Source organism: Panthera uncia, chromosome X (assembly GCF_023721935.1).
Source record: "Panthera uncia isolate 11264 chromosome X, Puncia_PCG_1.0, whole genome shotgun sequence".
Classification (NCBI taxonomy): domain Eukaryota; kingdom Metazoa; phylum Chordata; class Mammalia; order Carnivora; family Felidae; genus Panthera; species Panthera uncia.
The window spans coordinates 39,169,180-39,195,850 of record NC_064817.1 but is presented as its reverse complement, the minus strand read 5'-3'; the positions used below and the strand labels follow the sequence as shown (position 1 = coordinate 39,195,850).

Here is a 26,671-nt window from a genome sequence, read left to right as displayed (position 1 = left end):
CCAATTTTGGACTTCTGGCCTCAGAACTGTGAGACAATAAATTCCAGTTGTTTTAAGCCACCCAGTTTGTGGTGATTTGTTACAGCAGCCCCAGGAAACTAATACACATGTTTACCAAACAGAAAAAGTAACTTGAAGACTTTAGACAAAGCGATATAAAAGCAGAGGCCAGTGAAATCTGGCCCTTGTCCACGGCTTCAGAAATACCAAACCTCCAGGGAACAGACATTCTGTGAAGTCTGGAAACCTGACTGCAGGAACACCAATCAATTCATACCTATCTTCCTTAAGCAAATGAAGGCTGAATCTAATGACTATTATAATTTTCCTTTCACTTTTAGAGAAAAATAGCAGACTTATATGATAAGCCTGATTTCAATTTTATAAGCTAGCCAGATTAAATGGCATCAGACCCAAGGTTTCCAGAGAAGCATTTTTACTTAAGGCAGAGTGCAAGAGTCTGCTTTATCTTGCTGTAGAAATATCCCAAGCATGAGGCAGAACATAAAACGCCGAAGAAGGGATAGGAATGCAAGTTCAGTACTTAGGAAGATATCTGCAAAGTGATATGAAATATATTTACCAAACTGGTCTCATGAATCTGCTTTTGATAAGAAAAGGAATTTTTTTTAATGAATACAGGCAAACAAAATAGCTTTAGCGTATCCTGGGTAGAGGTGTGCGTTTTATACACACACAGAGGCACACGCATATACACGTATTTGTATGTACTTTCATAAAGAAACAATAAAAGGATAAATGAAAAGCTTTTTTAAAAAAATGGTTAATTCTCAGGAGGGGGGAGAAAATAGGGATGAGAAACAGACCAAAGCTGGACCTCTCTGAACGTATTTTAGGTCACAGTTGGATATCTGAACCAGGCAAATGTTTTATATAGTCAAAAATGAAATTAAAAGTCTTCAAAGAATGGAATATGGGGGTGTCTGGGTGGTTCAGTCAGTTAAGCATTCGACTTGATTTTGGCTCAGGTCACGATCTCACGGTTCATGAGACTGAGCCCCGCGTCCAGCTCTGTGCTGACTGTGCGGAGCCTGCTTGGCATTCTCTCTCTCCCTCTCAAAAAAAAAAAAAAAAAAAGTTTAAAGAAAGTAAGATGGGACCAGGAACAGTCTACCCAGACTGGTCTACTGGATTCACCAACTGATTTGGGACAAGTTATTTAAATTCTGGGCCTCAGTTCACTCATCTCTAAAATGGGGATAATAAAAACACCTTGTAATAAGAACACTTGTTATAAGAAGTAAATGGATGAGTTTACGTAAAGGGCTTAGCGTGTTACTGGACTCATGATAATTGCTAAACAAAGTCTAGCTGCGGTTATTATTCTATTATCATCATCACAGTCTCAGCTTTGCTTCCAAAAGCAGAAAGAAGTATGTAGCTGAGTTCTCCTATCTATCTAGTTCATAAAAGTAATCATCGATGGGATAAAGGAGATGAGAGTTCACAGCTCAACTAAAACGTGCATGGTTTGGCTCCCAAAGACAGGATTCCCAAGCAAGAGGCCCATCAAAAACTTCAGAAAACACTCTATGGGCCACAAGGTAACACAGAAACTTCACAAAATACAACCTGGCGTTTGATGCCAAATGAAAGATTATGAATGAAGGAACTAGATGCTGACACTGACCTAGGTAATGAAGTTGAGAAGTTTTAGAAGTTCTTAATTGTATGCCTGTTTTATATGCACTGGTAGTTTCCCCAAAAGTGCCTGAGACAAAAAATCTTTGTACTTACCAGATATCTACTCATTTATGGTCAAAGAGGGGATTCACGGGCTAACATACAGCCCCAGCAGCTAGGCCAAGTCTAACAGGGCATGTACATCTTGGCCTCTCGGATGCTTGCAGAAACAAAGGAGGCCTCACTATGAATTCAATTAGAATATCAATGCTTAACCTGCCACAGCCACAAAATGAAAATGTCCTTCATGGACAGCTCTGGCTTTTACTGCTCTCATTAACATCTCTCAGCGGGCAGTTTCTTAAAGCACAGCCAGTCTGAACATTTCGGTGACATTTTTTAGAGGAAAAGCCAAAAAAACATTTACTTCCTGTATGACACAAACGGGAAAACTGCCTGGTCCATGTGAATGTAGCAAAGAAACGGACCAGTTGTGATTCATAGTCACTGAAATCTGAAACTATACATAAATGACCACAAACAGATGAGACCCCCCAACAGCGCGTGGTTAACTGTATTTAATCAAAAGGAGTTAACTGTAAGGGATTTTCTTAGAATTATACAATCTTAGGGTGAAAAAAAAGATGTGTAGGTCATCGAAAAGAATCGACCACTTGAGGCAGAGAAAACCTGGTAAAGAATCCAAGCTCTCGTTCTTATATGATGATGAAGTAGCCTGTACTGTTCAAGACACTGTGTCCCATGCTAGTTTTTCCAATGGAGCAAAGCTTATTCAATTTCTAAGTTGAAAACTTTAAAGACCATGTAAATAGTTCTTCACAGAAATGTTTTTTAAATAGTTTAAAATACTTCTCCGTTTTCTTATAAAGAACAAACAGGACATTTTGATGGCTTGGGGTTGACATCAACGGAAACATCGATTACCATAAAGCGAAGTGCTTTGGGGCAGCTCAGGAAGGTCTGATCACTCCCCTCGCCCACTGCCAAACAGAGGTGTATGCATCCTGGTAATGGACGCGGGGGAGCAACTGAGTCTGGGTTGGAGACCGGGGCCACCTGCACACACAAGATGACATCTGAGATTTACTCTGCAAGTGTTTCTCCCATCCCTCACTATCCCTTTCTTGTACAGTAAGTGTGTATTTGCAAGCTTGGTAGTTTTTGTCTCCCGTGGGTCAGAAAACCAAAGAATGAACCATGTTAGAAATACAGGTAAAGGGGTGTAAACAGGCTCTATTTGAGGGTATTGCAGTGTTCTCTGCGGAGTTAAAATATGCGAGCTTTCGCTCTGTTGCTATGAAAGTCCTGGACACACAAATGAGACTCCAGAGCTACAGATGATATGCTATCAATCCTTTAAGATAGGTTGACATGTTTTATAGACCGGTCAGACTAATATATGTAAAAATATCCTGGCTTTTGAGAAAGAAGACTTTTTAATACATTCAAATTAGTCATCTGGTACAATGTGCTCTTTCTATAACAACTGGCTTTTTGTTTATTTTTTATTTATTTTTTTAAAAGTTTATTTAGTTTTTGAGAGAGAGACAGCACAAGTGGGGAAGGGGCAGAGACAGAGAGGAAGAGAGAGAAAATCCTAAGCAGGCTCCGTGCTGCCAACACAGAACCGGATGCAGGGCTTGAACTCATAAAAATGTGAGATCATGACCTGCGTCGAAACCAAGAGTCCGATGCGTAACCGACTGGGCCATCCAGGCGCCCCAAAGCTGGCTTTTTAAAAACACCTTTAAGAGTACAGGCCCTTTTGAGAATCAGATGAAGGCTACTAGCACGCACGTGCACGTGTGCGTGTGCGCACACACACATACACACCCACACACACTAAAAACATACCCTTAAAAATCTGCATACAAGTTGCAGAAGTTACCAAAGAAAGCCCCCGAACCATACGTTCACACACCCCTAGGAAACTCTTCTCTAGAGGATAAACCAGGGGTGGTCATACACCAGAATCTCACTGAAGCACTAAGCATCAAAGAAAATATGTATCTATTAATGCAGCCAATTAAGCCCCAGTGAAAACAATCATTTTTACTGCATTTCAATGACAAACTCCCATTACAAACATAAGGCTTCAGTCAGAAAAAAAGAAACTCCCATCCTCACAAGGAGAAAAAGGCAAGACAGGCAGCAAATTAACGATTTTTTTTGGTAAGTCCCCTAGAGAAATGAGTCACAGGACAAATGGCCAACTCAAGGAAGGATGGGTATGCCTGCAGGGAGACACAGGACAGGAGCATTTGCTTCCCTGGGGCAGAAGCCACAGCAGAAACATTTAACCCAGAAATTTTGACGAACCGCTGTGAGCAAAGTGGGGACAACCAAGAGAGAATGAAGTTCCTGGGGGCTATAGTCATGGGGGGGGGGTTCCAACCCTCTTGTAAGCTTTTTTCCCTAGAAACCCAACTAGGCTCTCACAGGGAGGATGGTGGGAAACCTGGAGAAAGCTCCCCCAGTGGTGCTGTCTACGTCCCTGGTGCTCTGTGTCCTGGCTCCCTTGCTGAACAAAAAGTTTCACCTGCAGGGGAAGGATATCAGGTGATGGCACTGATGTAATTTCACTAGTGCCAGGGGGAAGGGAAAAGCATCCAACCTCAGCCTACAACGTAGGGGGCGGGGGAAAGAAGCCTTCATCTAGAGGAGGGAGAATTCTAAGGACAGAGACAGAATTCCAGAGGCTACCTGCTACAGGCAGACAGGGGAACAGGAGGCAAGGGCAAAAAAAAAAAAAAGGCTCTACCCCTAAAGTACACTTCCCCCATCTCACCCCAGAAACGGGACCGCTACCCATTTCAAAGACTGAGATATAATCAGAAGGTTAGAGAACAATGTCTCTCCCCAGTACTCTACCACCATGCTTGAGCCTCCAGCGATAATAACAGTGGCTTATGCTGGGAGAGCTGTAAAAGACAGAATCTCTCGGAGGATGAGCACAGACAGAAGACTGTAATCCAAGACAAGAGACAAAAACAAAGTCACCAGAAGAAATAGAGAAGTCTCTGGTGCCCACAGCAATAACAAATTTCAAACACTCTCTTACTCTGGCGCCGTCCCCAGCATCCACTGGTAATGCAGTACCCCTGACCACCACCACTCGCCCTGCTATCAGTAGAGGCAACAAGGTAGGGATTTCCACCCCCACCAGGTTGTAGGGAGACACGTGTCCCCTGTTCCAGAGAGATAACAGAACCATCTTCCTAGAGAGATAACAGAAGATAGAAGTCTAGAAATTCTGAAACTGGTGGTAGAGTCAGCACCCCACTTCCCCACTGGCCTGGTTACTATGGAGGCCTGCTAAAACAGATTTAAATAAGACTTACTGTCTGATAATGTAATACCAAAAAAGTCCAGAATACAAAAGAAAATCACTCATCATACTAAGAACTAGGAATGAGAAGAGACAATCAACAGACACCAATACCGAGATGACACAGAAGCTGGAATCGTCGATGAGGAGTTTAAAGCAGCCATCATAAAAATGCTTCAGTGAGAAATTAAACAAACACTTTTGAAACAAACTGAAAGTTTCAGCAGAGAAATGGAGGATGTAAAGAATGACCAAATAAAAAATTTGAAATGGAATAACACAATAACTGAAATAACAATCTCATGAGAGGCTCAATAGAAGAATGGAATTCACAGAACAAAAAGAATCAGTGAACAAGAGAAATTACCCAATCTGATCAAAAGAAAGAATATATACTGAAAAAAAGAAAAGAGTCTGAGGGACCTGGGGGGAAATTACAAAAGATCTAACATTCACGCAGTTGAAGACCCAAAAGAAGAGGAGAAAGCAGGGGCGCCTGGGTGGCGCAGTCGGTTAAGCGTCCGACTTCAGCCAGGTCACGATCTCATGGTCCGTGAGTTCGAGCCCCGCGTCAGGCTCTGGGCTGATGGCTCGGAGCCTGGAGCCTGTTTCCGATTCTGTGTCTCCCTCTCTCTCTGTCCCTCCCCCGTTCATGCTCTGTCTCTCTCTGTCCCAAAAATAAATAAACGTTGAAAAAAAAAAAAAAAAAAAAAAAATTTAAAAAAAGAGGAGAAAGCAGACAGAGCTGAAAAAAATAGATGGAGAAAAAATGGCTGAAAATTGCCTCAAACTGGCATAAACATAGACATATGTTTATAGACATATAAAGAAGACATAAACTTAGATTCAAGACGGTGATCAAACTCCAAACAGGATAAACCAAAAGAAATCCATGTCCCGGCACATCATAATCCAACTTTGGGAATAAAGACAAAGAACAGTCTTGAAAGCAACTGGAAAGGAAATGACTGATTACCTGCAGGGGGCAACTATTTGAATGAGAACAGATTTCTCACCAGAAACCAGGGAGGCCACAAAGAAGCAGCACATTTTTCAAGTGCAGAAAGGAAAGTACTGTCAAACCAGAATTCTATATCAAGTGAATATATCTTTCAGGAATGAAGGTGAAACCAAGATATTCTCAGATTAAGGAAAACCAGGAGACGTGATCCTGACCCTAAAAGAATGGCTAAAGGAAGTTCTTCAAACAGAAAGGAAATGAACAAAGGGAAAGTTGGGACATCAGGAAAAAGGAAGAACAAGAGTAAAAATACAGGTAAATATAATAGATTATCCTCCTCTTGAGTTTTATAAATGATGTTCGTTGGATGAAGCAAATATTATGACACTGCCTAGTACGGTTCTCAAAGTGTGTAGAGAAAATATTTAAGACAATTATATTATAAAGGTGGGGGTGGATAAATGAACCTAGATGGTGGTAAGGTTCCTTTTCTGTTTTCCTTTTTAAGAAGGCTCCACACCCAATGTGGTGCTTGAACTCATGATCCTGAGATCAAGAGTTACATGCTCTACCAACAGAGCCAGCCAGGTACCCCAGTGCTTAAGTTTTCTGTATTTCATTTGAAGTGATAAAATGGCGAGACCACGTTGAAAAGGTTTTCCTTTTTAAAGGTTGCTTCCCGAGAGCAACCACTAAAAATCTACACAAAGATATACACTCAAAACCACTACAGAAAAATCAACATGGAATTCAAAAAAATGTTCAAGTAATCCACAGGAAGACAGAAAATAAAACAGAGGAACCAAAAAACAGACAGAACAAATAGAGGGGCACCTGGGTGGCTCAGTCGAGCGTCCGACTTTGGCTCAGGTCATTATCTCATGGTCTGTGAGGTTGAGCCTCTCATCAGGGTAGAGCCCACTTTTGATCCTCTGCCCCCCTCTCTCTCTGCCCCTCCCCCATTAATGCAAGCTCTCTCGCTCTCAAAAATAAATAAACATTAACAAAAATTTACACAAAGGGGTGCCTGGGTGGCTCAGTCGGTTAAGCATCCAACTTTGGCTTGGGTCATGATCTCGCAGTTTGTTGAGTTTGAGCCCTGGTCGGGCTCTGTGATGACAGCTCAGAGCCTGGAGCCTGCTTAGGATTCTGTGTCTCCCTCTCTCTCTTCTCTTCCCCTGCTCACGCTCTCTTTCTCTCAAAAATAAATATTTAAAAAATTCAAATATTAAAAAAATCTACACAAAGATATACACTCAAAATCACTATGGAAAAATCAACATGGAATTCAAAAAAATATTCAAGTAATCCACAGGAAGACAAAAAACAGAGAGAACAAATAGAAAACAAACAACAAAATGGCAGACTTAAACTAAATCATACCAAAAGTTACACTAAAATTATATTAAGTGGCCTATATATTCCAATTAGGAGACAGAGATTGAAAGAGTGGATTAAAAAATGACCCAACTAATACAAGAGTACTGATGCATAGGGGCACTTGTACCCCAATGTTTATAGCAGCACTCTCAACAATAGCCAAATTATGGAAAGAGCCTAAATGTCCATCAACTGATGAATGGATAAAGAAATTGTGGTTTATATACACAATGGAGTACTACGCGGCAATGAGAAAGAATGAAATATGGCCCTGTGTAGCAACATGGATGGAACTGGAGAGTGTGATGCTAAGTGAAATAAGCCATACAGAGAAAGACAGATACCATATGGTTTCACTCTTATGTGGATCAAGGAAAAAAAAAAAAAGAGGTTAGAGTAGAAGAGAGCCAAAGCATAAGAGACTCTTAAAAACTGAGAACAAACTGAGGGTTGATGGGGGGTGGGAGGGAGGGGAGGGTGGGTGATGGGTATTGAGGAGGGCACCTTTTGGGATGAGCACTGGGTGTTGTATGGAAACCAATTTGACAATAAACTTCATATATTGAAAAAAAAAAATAAATAAATAAAAATAAAAAATGACCCAACTATACATCATCTATAAGAAACTCACTTCAAATATAATCATATGTAGAAGTTACAAGTAAAAGGATGGAAAGACATACAATGTAAACATGAATCAAAAGAAAGCCAAAAACTATATTAATATAGATAGTGCAGACTCCAGAGCAAACAAAATTATCAAAGACAAAGAGGGACATTAAGTGATGCTAAATTTACCAAGAGATGGCAGTCCTAAATATGAATACACCTAACAAAAGAGCTTCAAAATATATGAAGCAAAACTGACAGAACGGAGAGGAGAAATACACAAATCCATAATTACAGTTGTAGACTCCTACAACCCTCTCTAAACAATAGATAAAACTACTAGGCAGAATATCGGTGAGGATAGAGAAGAACACTGACATCCAGTAGGACTCAACAACAGCACGACAAACAGCATGCAAGTACCCATGAAACATTTACCAAGATAAACCATATCCTTAGCCTTAAGACCAACTTTGACAAATGTAAAAGAAGTAAAACTGTACAGATTATGTTCTCCATCAAAAATGGACTCAAACTAGACATCAATTAACAGAAAGATAGCAGGAAAGTCTCCAAATGCTTGGAAATTAAACAGCATACTTCTAAATAAGCCATGGGTCAAAGAGGAAGTCTCAAGGAAAATAAAAACTACACTGAACTGGATGAAAATGAAAATAAACATGTCAAAATTGTGCTTGCTTTGGCAGCACATATACTAAAAACATATCAAAATTAATGGGACGCAGCTAAAGAAGTGTTTAAAGGGAAATTCACAGGGGTACCTGGGTGGCTCAGTCAGTTAAGCATCCTACTTCGGCTCAGGTCATGACCTCGCAGTTCATGAGTTCGAGCCCAGCGTCTGGCTCTGTGCTGACAGCTCAGAGCCTGCAGCCTGTTTCAGATTCTGTGTCTCCCTCTCTCTCTGCCCCACCCCCACTCGTTCTCTCCTCTCTCCCTGTCTCTCTCAAAAATAAACATTAAAAAAATTTAAAGGGAAATTTATAGAACTAAAATTCTTACATTAGAAAAGAGGAAAAGTTTCAAATAGCCTAAGCACCCATTTGAAGAATCTAGAAAAAGAACAAAGTAAACCTAAAGCAAGAAGGAAGAAAATAATAAAAATAAGAACAGAAATCAATGGAATTGAAGAGAAAAATAAGAGATGATTTCACTGATTTATGAAACAATTTGAGCAACACAATAAATTATGTACTACTGGATTATAGCCCAAAGTATAAAATAAATATACGTGAGTCCATACTGATATAGGTAAGTTATTAAATAAAATTTTTAAATGAAATTTTTAAATAAAAATTTTAAATAAAGTTATTAAATAAAATTTTTAAATTAAATAAAATTAAATTTTTAAATGAAGTAATTAAATAAAAATTTTAAAATCACCCAAGGAGATTCTTATAAATTGCTTAATTTTGGGAAACAATCAGATTCTCTAATATAAAGCTCTTGGCACATAAAATTTCAATAAACGGTAGCTATGAGAGGTAGTTGTGATAAATAATGTCTGTGTTTTATGACAAAACAAATTATTTCAGCAAGATGAAATAAGCCAGCAAAGCAAAACATGGACTCATTCTCTTCTAATGCCAAAGCTCGTTTTGTTTTACAATATCAGGTTCTCTCTTTTATAGTAGAATGTGAAATATAAAGTCAAAAATTTGCTTCCAGTAGCCCAGGACCCCTATCCCTTGCAATAAAAGACTGCTATTCTCGCTGAACTGGAGGTATGAGAACTCAAGACCCAAAACTAGAGAGTCACTTCATGCTCTAGGACTGGCTGTCTAAACGGAAAAGTAGCAAAGTTTCTTTCTCACCATTCTATAGTCGAAGACTCCTCTGGATACATGGGAAATTTGTTCTGCTTCTGTTTATATGCATTTTACTCCCTAAGTTTTTTTCTGCATGAAACGGATCCATATAAATATACTCTGATATTTTACTGTGCCCAGAAAGATCCCAAGCAAAAGATGGAAATGAAAAGTGACCACTGAGAAAGGAAGAAAGAAATGCTCTTTTAGGGCTGACACCCTAAAGCGATGCCCCTCCCCTACCTTGCGTAAGGGTAGGTGGAACCTGTGACTTGCTTTGAATCAATAGGATATGTCACACATGATGGAGTGTCACTCCCTTGACTAGGTTATGTTATATGGCAAATGGGATGGGATATCACTTCCATGATTATGTTATGTCATATAAGACTCAGTCTTAGCAGACTGGAGCAAAAGACTCTCCCCCTGTTGGCTCTGAAAAAGTAAGCTGCCATGTTTTGAGACTATGTATGGAGAAGGCCACACTGTAAAAAACTATGAGTCTCTAGGAGCAGAGGGTAATCCTCCATCAAAAGCCAGCAAAAAAACCCCAAGGACTTCAGTCCTCTGGCTGCAAGGAGATGAATTCCGCTAACAATCCAAATGAACTTGGAAGTGAGTTCTTTCCTGGTAGAACCTCTAGAACATAGCCCAACCAGCACACTGATTGCAGCCTTGAAAGACCCTGAACAGAGAACCTAGGGATGCTGTGCCCAGACTCCTGATCCACAAAAACTGAGATAATAAATGTGTGCTGTTTAAGCCACTAATTTTTTTCTTCAAGTTTTTTTTAAAAGTTTATTTGTTGAGAGAGAGAGAGAGCGAGAAGAGAGCGAGCGCACCTGAGCGAGCAAGCAAGCAAGCATGAGCAGGGGAGGGGTAGAGAGAGAGGGATAGAGAGAGAATCCCAAGCAGGCCCTGCACTGATAGTGTGGAGCCTGATGTGAGGCTTGAACTCACAAACTGTGAGATCATGACCTGAGCCGAGATCAAGAGCTGGATGCTTAACCGACTGAACAACCCAGGTGCCCCTTCAAGCCACTAATTTTGTAATAATTTGTAATGTAGCAACAGTTAACTAATACACTCCTTTTCCTTTGTAGCTAAGGAAGTCTACTCATAGAAGTGAAGACACAATGTCAGTTTCTCATCATTTAATTACCACAGAGGAAAGTCTGTAGGATCCACTAAACCAAGTCCAAGTGCAACCCTGGCACTTTGCTGTCCTTGGGGTAGAAGATGACCAGCCTCGCAAGGAGTGATCCATTCTCCTTGGGCTGGAGGGTAAAGACCCATCTGAAGGCTGTAAAGACCCATCAAAGCCCACAGCCCAGATCTTCAACCTAGTCCTTCCCTTCTCCATCCATCACCTCTTCATCAATCTCTACTTGCACTGCCTCCCACCTGCCAATTTAGCTCTCTCCAATCACAGACCAGATCTTTGGGTCCTTCCCAATTCCCCAACTCTGGCTTCCCTTTGAATTCTTGGTTAGGGAAGGTTTTATATTCTAAAGCCAGGTACTTAAAAGCGTCATCACCAAAATGAAATCAGTGTGAAGATTACGGTTTTCCCAAAGGGAAAAGAAAATGGAACCTTTCTTAAAAACCAAAAAGTTCATAGGAAAACAAGTCTGTCCACTGGCACATAGCTTAATCCTCACATCTCCAGGATCTGGGCATTGGAGGTATGCAGGCATACGTCTAAAAATTGAATATCTGATCTCACCTCAGCAGGCTTCTTGTGTTCTTTTGGAATTTTTGACTTGCTCCTATACATTGAGCTGGGAGTAAAAGAAGTGGAAGGACCTGAAAAAGATTATTAGAAAAAAAATACTGAGACTTCTTATTTGCTGATATTACTAAATGTCATATAACTCAATGTCATCCAAGAGAATATGAAAGGTATTAATGGAGAAGAGCACAGTGATCTCATACCACTGAAGAAAACAGTTAAATTGCAATCAAGAAAGACTCATAATGGAGTTTAACGACATTTATAGATGACCTCCCAGCATGTAAAAGCTTTGACACTGTTAATGCTGAGGAGATTTGATTGGGTGTAATCATACCTCATAACATTTTGGAATAACATGATTCATGTTCCACCTGGAGAAACAATATCTGCAAAAGCAACTGGAAAACCTAAAAATGTGAGGCAAGAAATCTGTATCCTTCAGCCCTCCCCCAAATGCTACTGTTAATGAGGTTGTTGCCTTTTACAAATGATGATTCATCCCATCAAACCTTTAATACCTGAGTTACAATTAGACTTGTGGGGCCCTCAATTTATGCTCCCATATTTTTTTGTCCTTTCCAGAAAAGCACTGTTAAATCATTATTAGATTTGGCTTCTGTTGTTTTGGTAAATGAAAAGTGAAAAAAAATGCAATATGCCACAAAAAACCCAATCCTCCCACCTAACTTATCTATTTCTAATGAAATTTAAATAAGAAAAATAATACCCCAAGCTTTCCTTCCTAGAAACATTTTTTTTTAACCACTGAAAGAAACATGAAAAGAGCTTAAGTCAAAGAATAAGTCCTCAAAGAGTATAGATACAGAGATTACCACCTGTTGGCCAGTTCTACTCACAGTCATCTGAACTGTCACTGCTGCTGAGAGTTCTATGGCGTTTCATCCTGGAGCATCCTGGGAAAGAGAACAACACTGAATAAAACAGTCAATACACACGACATCCATCCCAGGGGGCAGTCAACACTGCCCTATAGATCTCAAGAAGCAGTAGCAGGCAAATCACACAAATCAAATGATTTCTGTCAAGAATATCCTCAAATGACCTACAGTGATGGGAGAAGATTACTATCACGTTTTCCAATACAGAAGGTACTAAAGACTGGGGAGGCCACATATAGTTCTTAGGAGGAAGCCCATGCAGCAATGGATTAATGGTCTAGAATCGGCTGGAGCCTCAGATGTGACCACATCACTGTCTACCCAAAAGCGGGGATAGCCATGGGGCCATCACCAGCCAGGGAACCCCAGTCCGGGAGGAGCAAGAAAGGAAAAAGCATTTGCAAGGCAGAGCTGTCAAGGGCCAAGGTCAACAAGTGAGGCATGTCCCACCTTTAAGAGCACAACTACACTGCTCTTCTGTCTGCCCCTTTTCCCTCTTTTCTCCCTGTCTCCGTCCCCCAAAGAACTAGCCTAATTTAAAATTATATCTATCTATACATCACAAGGAATGTTGTTAAAAAGCTCCTATACTGTGACAAATGGAGAATGGTTTTGACTAAACCTTCAGTGCCCTTCCTTGTGTGTGTGTGGCCAATGGCAGATAAAAAAGAGGCACCACTTTTCTGGGAACATACCAGCACTAGAGTATAAGAAAAAAGGAAGGCACTGAAAGTTACAAAAGAAGTATCAAAAAAAAAAAAAAAAAAGAAAAGAAAAAAGAAAAGAAAAGACAGTGATACAACCAGTAACTGACATTCTTTTATGTGCCACAGTATACAAGATGCTATTAGGGGCAATCATGATTCCACAAGGAATAAAGGTCAGGACTACTGCTTTCGAGCCACTCATCTACCAAGGAGATAGAAACCCAAGTACAAGGCCACCGTGAGCAATCAAGAGTAACAGATACAAAAGTGCATGTTAAAAAGCTAAAATAGTTCCGTTTCTGGCATTTCTATCACATTTTCCAATACAGAAGGTACCAAAGACTGGGGAGGCCACATATGATTCTTAGGAGGAAGCCCATGCAGTGTGAAGAGCTTCACCAACCCACTCCACAGTGAAACTGGTGAAAATTACTTAAAAAAGAAGCAAAAAACTATTCATTTAAAATCCCTGGAAATGGCTCAAAGGGCATACAGCAAATAAAGCAGCACTTATTAAAGAAAATCAACTAAAACTCAGTAAGTAAAGAAAGAATTTGTGGTATATGGACCTAGAGCCACTTTCCTTCACCCCCTTTCTCAGCACAGATCTCATACCAGACTGGTACGGCCAAGAACACAGAGCTCCCTTTCCTCCAGCTCCCACTTGGAAGGCTTTCTTCCTGGGAGGAGCAGGATGTCAGCATTTTTCACCCTGCCCCGGCTACCTGTTGCTGAGGTTAAGTTCTACACAAGAGTAGCTGAATGGTTGGGCCTTTCTTCTTCCCCCACTCGTGGGATGGAGGCTATGCCTTGGGTGTGGTGCCACTGAGAATACAGAGGTTCCAACTGCCCTGACTCCAGCTCATCGAGTCAGGAGAGGCAAACCTAGGAGACCTGAGGCTGCCACTCAGAGGGAAGTACATCATCTTCCCCACTCTCTATCCTAGAGCTATGGCTTAGAGATTTTTCCCAGGGAGAGAGGCAGACCACAGAAGAGAGGGCTCCAAATCTCTCCCCAGTGGAGCTGACTTCAGCTGGGAGGAACAGTCCTGGGGTCAGAAAAAAATCTCAATACTTATCTCAGGAACTATCCCTTCAAAGGAGCCCTAACTTGACTGGATCAGTTTGCGTAGCAATTTATGTCCCAGGGTATTATTAAAAACAACAGAACAATCAGACAGTAAGTACTTCAACTTAACAGCCTGGTGTGGTGAGGAAAAAGACTGTCAACAAGAGCCCTGTCAAAACCAGTATCGTCCCCAGGTAACTGGGGCATACCAAAGGCTGCACCTCTAAGGAACAACATCAAGACCTACACTGCAGGGCAAAGGTGGGGAGTAAACAGACTTCAGTAAAATAATCTAGCCTATCCTTAAAGAAGTAAACAAGCAAATAACAATAAAAAGCCTTGGGTGGGGGGTACCAATACCCAGTGTTGCTACATTATGTTATCTAAAATGTCCAGTTGCCAACAAAAAATTACGGGACATGAAAAGAAACAGGAAACCTATGACCTATAAACCAGAAAAAAAAGCAGGCAACAGAAACTGCCTGTGACAGCCATCAGATATCAGATTTAACAGGTAAAGACTTCAAAGTAGCCATATAAGGGGCACCTGGGTGACTCAGTCGGTTAAGCACCCGACTTTAGCTCAGGTCGTGATCTCACGGTGTGTGAGTTCGAGGCCTGCGTCGGGCTCTGTACTGACAGCTCAGAGCCTGGAGCCTGCTTCGGATTCTGTGTCTCCCTCTCTCTCTCTGCCCCTCCCTTGCTCGTGCTCTGACTCTCCCTCCATTCTCTCTCCCTCAAAAACAAATAAAAACATTAAAATTTTTTTTAAAGGAACAAAGTGTAGATACATGCTACATAAAACATGTAAAAAAAAAAAAAAACCTAGCAAAACAGTATGCTCGGCGAAAGAAGTCATAAACACAAGATCACTTATGTGATTCCATTTATACCAAATGTCCAGAGCAGTGGTTGCCTAGGGTTGAGAGTGAGAATGCAGGCTGACTACAAATGGGCACAAATTTTTTTTGGGGGGGGGTGACAGAAGTGTTCTAAAATTGGACAGTAGTGATGATTGCAAAACCCTGTAAATATACTAAAACTCACTGAATTGTATCCTTAAAATGCAAGAATGTTATAGTATGTCAATTATACCTCAAAAAAGCTTTTAAAACCTTTAAAAATTATTGGGGCGCCTGGGTGGATTGTGGATCAGCATCGAAGCATCCAGCTTCAGCTGAGGTCATGATCTCGCGGTTCACAAGTTTGAGCCCCGCATCCGGCTCCATGCTGACAGCTCAGAGCCTGAAGCCTGCTTTACATTCTGTGTCTCCCTCCCTCTCTGCCCTTTCCCCGCTTGTGTGGTCTCATTCTCTCAAAAAAAAAAAAAAAAAAAAAAAAAAAGTAAAAAAAAAACCTTTAAAAATTATTGTAACATTTTACGAATGAGAATTTTTAGGCAGAGTCAAGAAGAGTTAGCAATAGAAATATTCTATGTCTATTAAACATTACCTCTAGATGGATAACTCATACTGGAATCGAAGGTAGCATATACCATAGAAGAAATAGTTTTATTCTCCATAAACTCTCAGTGAAGAAAGCCAACTGAGCATGGACCGTACCCTCTCTCCTCACTTCCCTGAGTTTTAGGAGACCCACGACTTCTTGTAAGAAAGATATTCCTCTCATCTGACATTCTGGTCTTAGAAACTTTGGCTAAAACAGTATCTCCATCTTCTTTTCATTAAGTAATGAATGAATTAATGTTTTTATGTATGTATTTATGTTTTTATTTTAATTTCAGTTAACATACAGTGTTATATTAGTGTCAGGTGTACAATAGAGTAATTTCCATTTTCTGTAATATCCTATTCTTTGAGTTTGTTATCAAACTGTTCATGACTGAGGGAGGTGAAAATTTTTAAGAATCTACAAAATTTTGTGGGTTTTTAAAATTTTTTTTGCTTATTTTATTTTTAAATTTACATCCAAGTTAGTTAGCATACAATCATGATTTCAGGAGTAGATTCCAGGAATCAGGAATGATTCATCCCCTATGTATAACACCCAGTGCTCATCCCAACAAGTGTCTTCCTTAATGCTCCTTATCCATTTAGCCCATCTACCCACCCAGAACCCATCCAGAAACCCTCAGTTTGTTCTCTATATTTAAGTGTCTCTTATGTTTTGTCCCCCGAATTTTGTTTTATAAAACTATTACGGTAACATTCACTCTTTATGAAAGATGGAAAACAAAAAAAAATCCTAAATTATCAATACAGAGTCTAGGAAACAGATTATCTAACACCAGTAATACCAGTCCTGGGAAATAAGAAAGTGAACTGTTAATGATTTTTAGAAAAAAAATAAAGCAAGCAAAATTTTTTGGTTTGCGCTGTTATAGTATACACTGATCAATCTATCCATTTCTGAGACAGCACTGTCTTAATCACTGTAGGAAAATTACAAAGAACAGTAAATGCAGCACAATGATAGTAAGTCTTTAGATCTGTCTTTACTTATTATTTCTAATCACAACAGTCCTATAAATATTACCATCAACCAGCCATTTTACAGATGAGGAAGTTGGGGCTCAAAAATGTTTAAGGGACATGCTTGGAGCCACATGGCCACCAGAGGGCAATGCTGGCAGGTATATCAGGCCTGGGCACTCCCCAGTTGACCCTGAGACCTTAGGCAGGCTGGGTGGATGACAGCAGGAAGGCTGCCCCTTCTCAGCCCAGCCTCCTCAGCGTGACCTTCGAGGCCCACAGTCAATACTCCGGATCCAATCTATCAGGCCTCCTCAGCTGCTGCTCCCTTATACCCCCAGCACATTCTAGGCCCAACGTGATTCCATGAACACTTCTTACTTCATACTTGCCAGCTTTGCACAGAGCTCTTCCTTCTGTCTACAGTTCCTTCTCTGTTAACCCTGACCAGGTCTCCCAACCTGGTCCTACCCATTTGTTGGATCCCTTCAATGAAGCTCTCCAGATATCCCTCTCCCACAATTATGCATTCCTTTGTTTTCTATTCCAGTCTCCGTGCATGCTTTTATCAGTGTAAAAAGCACCTTACTTACACTGTAAATATTCTTTACATGGTCAGTCCTGCCACTAGACCACAACCATCTTAAAAGCTGGGACTATGTTGGGGCGCCTGGGTGGCTCAGTCGGTGAAGCATCTGACTCTTGATTTTGGCTCAGGTTATGATCATCCCAGGGTCTTGGGATCGAGCCCCATGTCGGGCTCCGTGCTGAGTGTGGAGGCTTGCTTGAGATTCTCTCCCCGCCGGCCCTGGCCCTCTCCCTCACTCGTGCTAGCTCGCTTGCTGGCTCTCTCTCAAAAAAAGAAAAAGCTGGGACTATGTCACATTCATCTCTTACTCCCAAGTCTTAGCACAGTGTCTTGTACAAAATAAACATTCAAAAGAGTAGTAGATGCTCTGGTGCCCCACCCAGATCCCCTTTACCTAGCTAACATATCCATCTCCCAGCTACTGCCTACTGGCTGCTGATGGTTCACAGCTGTCCCCCTCCCAAGTGCAGGAGTCTGTCAGGGAGATTATCCTCTCCCAGTCTCCCTCCCCAGGGTGCCAAGCAGTCAATAATTGTTCTGTATCTTCCCCCCTCTAACCAAAACATGATAAGGCTAGACTTTGCTAGGACCATATCCTTACTTTAGCTCCTTCTTCCCTACCCTCTCGGCCTCACTCCTTTATCAGTTTCTCCTGAGAGCACTCCCCCTCAATAAATCATGTACGTTCAAATAATGTCCCAGGTTCTGCTTCTAGGCACCCACACTCAAGATAACTTGTAAATCTTCATTAAAGTGGTATACTTTGCAAAGTACCTCAATATTTGTTTGTCTGTTTAATTATTGGGGGGGGGGGGGGGGGGGGGGAGAGAGAGAGAGAGAGAGAGAGAGAGAGAGTGCGAGCGAGCGGCAGAGAGACAGGGAGACACAGAATCCGAAGCAGGCTCCAGGCTCCGAGCTGTCAGCACAGAGCCCAGTGCAGGGCTCGAACGCACAAACCATGAGATCGTGACCTGAGCCAAGGTCGGATGCTTAACCGCCTGAGCCACCCAGGCGCCCCTAAAAGCACTTCAAAATAAAATTATTTGTTAAGCAAAATTATAAGTAAGTACAGTGCAATCTTGAGTAACTTCATGATGTGCCTCAATGTCTTATTTTTGGATATATTATTCAGCTGTTTATTTACTAGCCCTCTTTGCAGGGTAGAGCCTTTATAAAGGCATTCTTTTCTTCCTTACCTCCCACAATGAGTATTCCTTTGTTTTGGCAGAAATGAAATGTGCACCAGGCCTCACTTTGCACCCTTGGGAGTGGTAATTTGATGGCAGTTTTCAGATCTTATTCCTACTACAATCTCAACCAAAATGATTAACAGCATGCTGATTTATTTTAACAGTGACTGCAAGCCAGGCAAAATATAAATGTATAAAGTAAATGCCTTCCTTGGGTGAAACTTCCTTTTAAAGGAGCACTGTCTGGAAGTCAACCCAACTGGGATTATTTGGAACTGGAATCTAAGTCTGTGGTTTGGTGGCTACTTGACTCCCCATTAATATTCTCATAGAAGAGCAGGCAGGCAAGGAAAAGTGATTAGCTTAAACACAGCCCTTTCCTTCTATATGCCCAGGAGACAGACTTTTGAAATGCATGGTCAGTGCAAGGGGCTCCTTTTCACTACCCTCTGTGGGGCCATGTAGGAGTTTAAAAATAACCTGAGGTTCTGCTTTAAACATATTCACACCCTTTGACCCAGGAATTCTACTTCTAACATTCATCTTTGAAAAATAATCCAAAACACAGAAAATGATTATGAACAAAGATGTCCATTAAAATTCTACAATAGGGGCACTGGGTAGCTCAGTCAGTTAAGCATCCAACTTTGGCACAGGTCATGTTCTGTCTCTTAAAAATAAATAAAAATTTAAAAAACCCTATAATAAAAATAAATGAAACCTAGCTATCAAACGAAAGAGGAATAATTAAAAGCATATTATCATATTTCATTCAATCACTTAAACATGGTATAAAGGGAAACATTTAGGTTAAAACGTTAAGTGGAAAAAACAGTATAAATATTGGTTTTTATGGAGAGATTACATCTATGAAATAAAATATATGGAAAATAGATGAAGGCCATAAACCAATTTACTAACATTAGTTACATTAGTAAAATTAAAGTTGGATTTTGGGGTGGTAAAAACAGTCTTTCCAATTTTTTCCATTGCCCACATTTTTACAGTACATTTATTATTTGAAAAAAAAAAACTTCTAAGATTTCAAGGTATCTGTCTCTCATGCCGCCCACAAATGATAACAGCTGACCTGAAACACTGAGATTATAAAAATAGCTGTCGCTGTCATTCAAAATGGACATTAACCAGAGCTGGGAAAAATCCAGAAAAGCATAATACAATCAATTGGATAGAGAAGCCTCCATATTTTTTAAAGTTTATTTATTTTGGAAAAAGAGACAGAGACAGAGACAGAGAGAGAGAGAGGGAGGGAGGGAGGGAGAGAGTGAGAGGGAGAGAGAGAGAGAGAGAGAGAGGGAGAGAGAGAGAGTGAGGCAGAGAGAGAGGGAAAGAGAGAAACTCAAGCAGGCTCTGTGCTGTCAGCACAGAGCCGGACAGGAGGCTCAATCTCACAAATCATGAGATCATGACCTGAGCTGAAATCAAGACCCAGGTGCTTAACCATCTGAGCCACACAGGTGCCCCAAGAGAAGTCTTCATATTATAAAGGTAGTCCAAAAAGCACAAAACTTTGCAATATCTGGAGACATTTTTGGTTGTCATGAGTCAGAAGGGGGGGGAGGTGTTACCGGCATCTATGGGGCTAGAGGCCAGGGAGGTTGCTAACCATCCAACAACCCACAGGATAGTCTCTTATAATGCACAGATGTATCTGGCCCAAACTGTCAATACTGCCAAAGTTGAGAAATCTTGCTCTAAAAGGATGAAGCAAAAATAGATAAGACTCAAGAAGGGTCTTATCCTTAGAAACTACTGGCTTGAGTTCATTCACCCTATCACAGAATAAAAGTAACAAAGGGGCACTCTTTGAAACCTAAAGGCAATTTTTATCAAAAAGAAAGCAGGACTTTGAGCAATGCTTAGGGAACTTCGAGAACTCACCAGTTCAAGAAGTGGAACAGAATGAAAATGTAAACAGGTTCAAGAAGGACTGAGATAAAATCAAGGAGGATAAATCCATGATGGTATTTGGAAGTAATCCTTAAGTAAAGAAACATCTGAAAGTCCAGCTCCCTTAGGCTTTCAGGAAAATATCCTTTAGAGCCATTAACAGAGACAGACATCTGAGTTAGGTCACTGGTCAGACCAGAGCAGAACACTTCTTGCATCCTTTAGGGTCAAGTCCTGCCCATGTGGGCAAAGAACCTCCTAAACTGTTCCTTAAACAGAAATTAGGAATGTCATTAATGTGTTTCTTGAGCTGATTAGCTCTGCTTTAGGGTAAACAATACTAACCTCCAGGCTGAGGCCATTTGAGTCTACTGCCTATGGTTTAATTCAGAATTCACCCCACTCTACGAAACGATTCAGTCCACTGCTGCTTCAGTGTTGTGGAAACAAAACTTCCCTTCAAGTCTCTTTCTCCTCTGCCACATTTCAGTAGTCCAGTGACTACAGCCATATCTATCTAGAGACTGAGTAAACAAAATATAATCAGAAGAAAAAAGAACATAGCCTACATATTTTACTGCTTCTCCTCATCCCCAACAAATCTTTGTCTTTAAAAAAGAGATACCAAAAGTTGGAGCAGATGAACTTTTCTGTACTTTCTTAAAGACCGTCTTCATCTCAGTCATTTGTCATTTTAAAGCTTGTTCTTAAAAATCAAGACACATCATGTGCCTCATGAATTCCCTGTGACCAGATGAGGAGGCTGGAGGTCAATCAACTCTTTTCCAAAGTCTCCAAAATGCATTAGAGAAAAAAGAGGAAGAAAATATGAATTTACCTAGGTAGGTTCCTGCCACTCAGAGAAGTATTTCCATTGTCAGCCACAAGTTATCTCTATTACCAGGAAGCAGGCTTACCCTCTTCACTTTTTTTAAGTGTTTATTTATTTATTTTGGGTGGGGGAGGGATAGAGAGAGAGGGAGAGACAGAATTCAAGCAGGCTCTACACGGTCAGCACAGCACCCGATGCAGGGCTCAATCTCGTGAACCATGAGACCATGACCTGAGCCGAAACCAAGAGTCAGATGCTTAACCTGACCCACCCAGGCGCCCCTTACTCTCTTTAATATACAGACTTGTTAACAAATTATTTGGGAATTTCAAGCCTCCTGAGTAGAAACCATCTTGCATGGAAAGGCCAGGCTGGGAAGTGAGTTTAAATCAGGGTTCAGTAAACTTTTTCTGGAAAGGACCAGCTAGCAAATATTTTAGAGTTTATGGACCATATGGTCTCTGTTGCAACTACTTAAATCTGCTATTGTAGCATGAAAGCAGTCACAGACAGCACATAAACAAATGAACATGGCTCTGTTCCAATAAAACTTTATAATACTGAAATTTGAATTTCATATAATTTTCACATCATGAAATATTATTCTTCATTTTTCAACCATTTAAAAACGTAAAAACCATTCTGAGCTCACAGGCCATACAGAAACAGGTGGCAGGCGAGATTTTGCTCACAGGCCACAGCTCGCCAACCTCTAGTCTAAACTACAAGAAACCTTTATTTTAATGAAAGAAAAGAATATTGAAAATTGGAAGCCTACAACTGAATTATCACTCTCTTAACAGCACCCCCTTCTTCCTAACCTCTCAGCAGTTTGGCTGATACAGACCTCACTGGAAGGTTTCAGCCTGGGTGGTCTATTCTGTGATATTATCTTGACAGATTTTAATGGTCCTAGGTCTTTCTAAATTAAAATCTGTTTGATGCCTTTTAAGGGAAAAAAGCCCCAGTTCCAGCAAGTTTTTAAAAATTAGCACTACATGTTCTTTTTAATTTATGTACATATATTCAACAATTTCAACTACCCAAATAAGTAGGTTTGGCATTTTAAGAGTAAAAAGAGATCTATGTACAAAACATGAACCCTTTTGAGATAAAATACCATTTGCAAATAAGACCTCTTAAGAAAAAAGTAAATCGGTAAGAATAGCTTTTACTATGAAATACATAATTCTTTCTCCAGATAGAAACTCAGACAATTTTTAAAAATAGCGGTTTCCAATATGTCTTATCTGCTGCTGTGAGTTGCTTCCACATTGAAATTTTTGTTCACATGTACCCCTAACACATTTATAATATCTATCCAATTTAAAGTGATCATCAGAATTAGGAGGAAAAAAATAACCCTGGTTATATTAAAACCTTGGTTTTAGTAACAATAAAAGGCATATCAGCCTCACATATAAAGTCAAAGAAACAGAAACAATCCCAAACTTACTGAGCAAGTTCAAATCCACTGCACACCAACAGTTCATACTGTGCTACTAAAGAGGGCAGACATTGCAGTGGCCACCAGAACTGAGAAACCAAGTCCTCTGGCTCCCTCAGGGCCAGGGTCACAGTACCAGGTGCACTAGACACATTGTCACAATGGCTTGGATGATCACAGCCGAAAACTGGTAACCAATGACGTGTGACAAACCAACCAGAGAGGGGTTTCGGTGTTAATCCCAAAATCAATCAAGTTGGTTGGGGGTGAAGTGAAGGGGGGAGTGAGGTTAAACTCTCACCTCTGGTTTGAGCAATGCCTATGGCAAAGGAGCAGTCAGACATGCAAACTGACACACAAGGGAAAGAGTCAGTACTGACTTTGAGGGCAACAAAAAGTGAAGGAAAATGAAATACGGAGCTACAAATTTTCCTCAGGAGGAATGAAAGGGACTGCGCCCCAGATGCCAACACAGGTTAAGCCCCAAGAAAATGTATCTAGCCTCTCAGCAGAGGTTCTCCATCCCCATTACCCACTGGAATCATCTGGGGACCTTGTAAAATTCCCAGTGCCCAAACTGCACCCATTGCCAATTAAGTCAGAATCTCTCAGAGAACCAGCTTTTGGATTCACTGTTTTTCTCTGTTGTTTTTGTTTTCAACTACATTAACGTTTCTTTCCTTTATTATTTCCTTCCTCCAGCCTGCTCTGAGTTTACTTTGCTCTTCTTTTGTTCTACTTTCTTTAGGTTGAAGCTTTGGTTATTCATTTGAGATCTTTCACCTATCCCTCATATAAGCATTTAGTGCCATAAATTTCCCACTCAGCGCTTATTTAGCTACATCCTACACGTTTTGATATGCTGTATTTTCATTTTCATTTTCATTCAGGTCAATGTATTTTTTTCTTTTCTTTTAGACTTCCTCTTTTACCCTTGGATTAATGAGAAGTGTGTTATTTAGCTTCCAACTGTTTGGAAACTTTTCTGTAGTCTTCCTGTTTTTGATTTCTAGTTTGACTGCATTATGGTCAATGAATATACCCTGTATAGAACTGATAGAATTCTATGTCAATTAGATCTGGTTGGTTGCTGATGTTATTTCTTCTATATCCTTGCTGATTTCCTGTCTAATGGTTCTATCAGTTACTGAAAGGGGCACTGAAACTCCAAACTCTAATTATGGATTTGTCTTTTTCTCAATCTAGTTCAGTTTTGCCTTATGTACTTTGAAGCTCTGTTATTTGGTGGATACAAATTGAAGGGGGGGTGGTGGCTCACTAGGTTGAGTGTCTCTTGATTTCAGCTCAGGTCATGATTCCAGGATCATGGGATAGAGCCCTGCATCGGGCTCCACACTAAGTGTGCTTGCTTGAGATTCTCATTCTCTCTCTCCCCCACAAAATAAAAATTTAAAAAGTCCATCTAAGATTGTTGTGTCTTCTGGATGGACTGACTCTTTGAATCATTATGTAGCATCCCTCTTGTCCTTGGTAATTTTCTTTGCTCTGATGTCTAATCTGTCTGAAATTAGTAATGTAGCCACTCCAGCTTTCTTTTGATTGGTGCTTGCACAGTATATCTTTTTGCATCCACTTACTTGTAAATGACCTGTATCATTACATTTAACATGGGATACAGTGAAATGTGTCCACTCCATCTTATCTGGAACAGCAAGTTCGCTCACTCTACTGTTTTTGTAACTCCTCGCATTAAAGTTAGGCATTATCTCAAAATCTCTTGTTTCAAAAAATTATCTCCAAATAAAAAATTAATGATTAAAAAAAGGAAATACATGATAAAAGGGCATCTTATGTTCCTCCCATATCTGGAGAGTATTAAATTAAGAAGGACTTGTGAGACTTTCACTTACTGCATTCTCCTAAAAGAAGGAAAGAAATGGGCTAAGAAAATAGGTAAAATTTACAGGCCTGAGTGTAACTGGGAGGCTGACTACCTATCTGCGGGCCAGTTGGTAACAAGGAAAATCAGTTGGTTAACAAGAATGTAACTATTTTTCATTAAAAGATCAATATTCACCACACCTGGTGCTCCTGGTATTTCTTTGTGGATAGGAGCTGTTTTTCCTGCATTTTCTAGTTTCCCTGTCTGGGTTTTAGTTATTTTACTACTTACTGACATTTTCAAAAGGTTAAGAGAGGGAATTTAAAATGTATATATAACTTGAGAAGGAATAAAACTCTCATTAATTAGTTATACCACTTGTTAGTTCTGTAAAAGAAATGATGAGTGAGAAAGCTGGAAAGTACTGACTAAAATGTGGCTTTCTGAGAATTAGTTGTGTTCAGTCATTTATGTCATTCATGCTTCAGTGCCCCAGGAAGCCAGATTTGGATACAGGTAAGTAGTCATTTGAGACAAAACTGCAAAAGGTTACCCCTGAACTGTTTTAAATGCTAACCAAAGAGATCACTAAACAATCTAAGATAAGGATTAGAGAGCATAGCTGGAAACTAATTATCTCCTCTTGGCCCTAGCAAATTAAACTTCTGTGTAAACTAAAAGCACTCATATAGGAATATGAATCACAGGGAAAAGGAAACAGGTTTTTCTTCTCTATCCATTTCTCCTACCATCTCAGTGCTATTTCGATCATTCCAAGTAACTGTTTTTATAAAGTGATGGACAGATAGAAAAACAAACTCTCAAAAATTTAAAATAAAACTCAATTGTTGCTGTTGTGTGGAAAGTGACTACCCTTCTCAAAAACATCTGTGAGCCCAGGCTGTGGTTGACTGTCATGACGATGAAACTTCCCTGGACACTAAGACTCAATATTTTCTTCTCTGAAAATCTGCAGTTTAATTTCATCCTTCAAGATCAAAGGCACATAAATTGACTTGGTCCATTGATTTGATGAATCTACGGAAAGCTGCCAGGCAAGACAAGTCCACGGAATAACTCATTAGTTGATAATGTTTAAAACAACTTTGGAAAAACTGTTGAGAACTGAACAGAGGCTAAAATACCCAATGTCAGTCACCAATCTATCTTTCTACACAGCTCACCAGAAAAGACCTAACCTCTACTTGACCACTCAGTGAGGGAGCTCACTATCTCAAGGCAATCATTCCAATTTTTAGACAGCTCTAAATGAAGAAATAACTTTCTACGAACAGAAAAAAATCTGCCTTTTAAATTCCTAATTTAATTCTGCCTTTATACTAGGATTTATACCTGTTAACAGGTTCAAATCTCTCCCTACCTTTAACCCCAAACTCTCTCCTGACCCTACATCATTTTTCTCTACTTAACACCTAATTCCTTTCTTTCCCTTATCTTGCAAACTCCTCAAAATGTAGTCTATGTTCCCTCTTCCCCTCCCTGCTTTCAGTCACTCCTCAACAGGCTTCGACCACACCACCGTTCTTGAAAAAGTCACCAGTCTGAGCATATTTCTCCACCCTTGTCTCTAAGTCCCTGTATGCTGAATTTGACATACTGATCACTCCATCCCTCCTTCCCACCATCCCTCTTGAAACAACTGCCTTGGTTTCCAAAGGGTTTTTTTCCAGATTCCCTATGTTGCTCCCTAATATCCTTTTCTTCCTCTAACTGTCTTATAAGTGATGATGCTTTCCCAAAGTGCCCTACACTACACACATGCTTATGGCACCAAGGAAGGAAACAAAGCAAAAAAGAGGGAGGGGAAGAGGGAGAAGAAAAAAAAAGAACAAGTCCAAAACCCCCTGTCAACCATACATATCAACCTGGAAGATGATCAACACTAAGGTCTCCATTGGTACCCTCCTTTATGTGGTCACAAGATCTAGAAAAGTCTCCTAATTCTTTCCTTTCTCTCACCTTGGATCAGTCATCAAATCTTGCCAAGTTAAACTCTGAAGTAATCTTCTAAATCAATATTCCCCTTTTAACCTTCATTTTCCTAGTTTGGGACCTAACCACCTCCTAAAACCAAGACTATGATAGGAGCTTCCTAACTTACTGGTTTCACCTTCCACCCAACTGCCAAATATTATCTGAAACATAAATTAGACTATGTCCCTTCACTGCTGAGAGACTTCAATGGCTTCCCTTTGCTCTCAGATATTTTTTTAAAAAATTATTTATT

General features: G+C 40.3%; 1 protein-coding gene across 3 annotated transcripts in view; it reads right to left on the bottom strand.

The window, feature by feature from the left end:
• The window catches only part of JADE3 (jade family PHD finger 3), a 134,460-nt gene that overhangs the window by 52,165 nt on the left and 55,624 nt on the right, over nucleotides 1-26,671 (bottom strand). For all 3 annotated transcript variants that reach the window (XR_007460542.1, XM_049644579.1, XM_049644580.1), the window contains 2 exons: nucleotides 12,362-12,418; nucleotides 11,496-11,575 (listed from right to left, as the gene is read on the bottom strand). Coding sequence is in view for 2 of the 3 variants with exons in the window: in XM_049644579.1 (XP_049500536.1) it covers nucleotides 11,496-11,575; nucleotides 12,362-12,407 (126 nt within the window). In the remaining variant the exon portion in view is untranslated. The remainder of the gene's footprint in view (nucleotides 1-11,495; nucleotides 11,576-12,361; nucleotides 12,419-26,671) is intronic.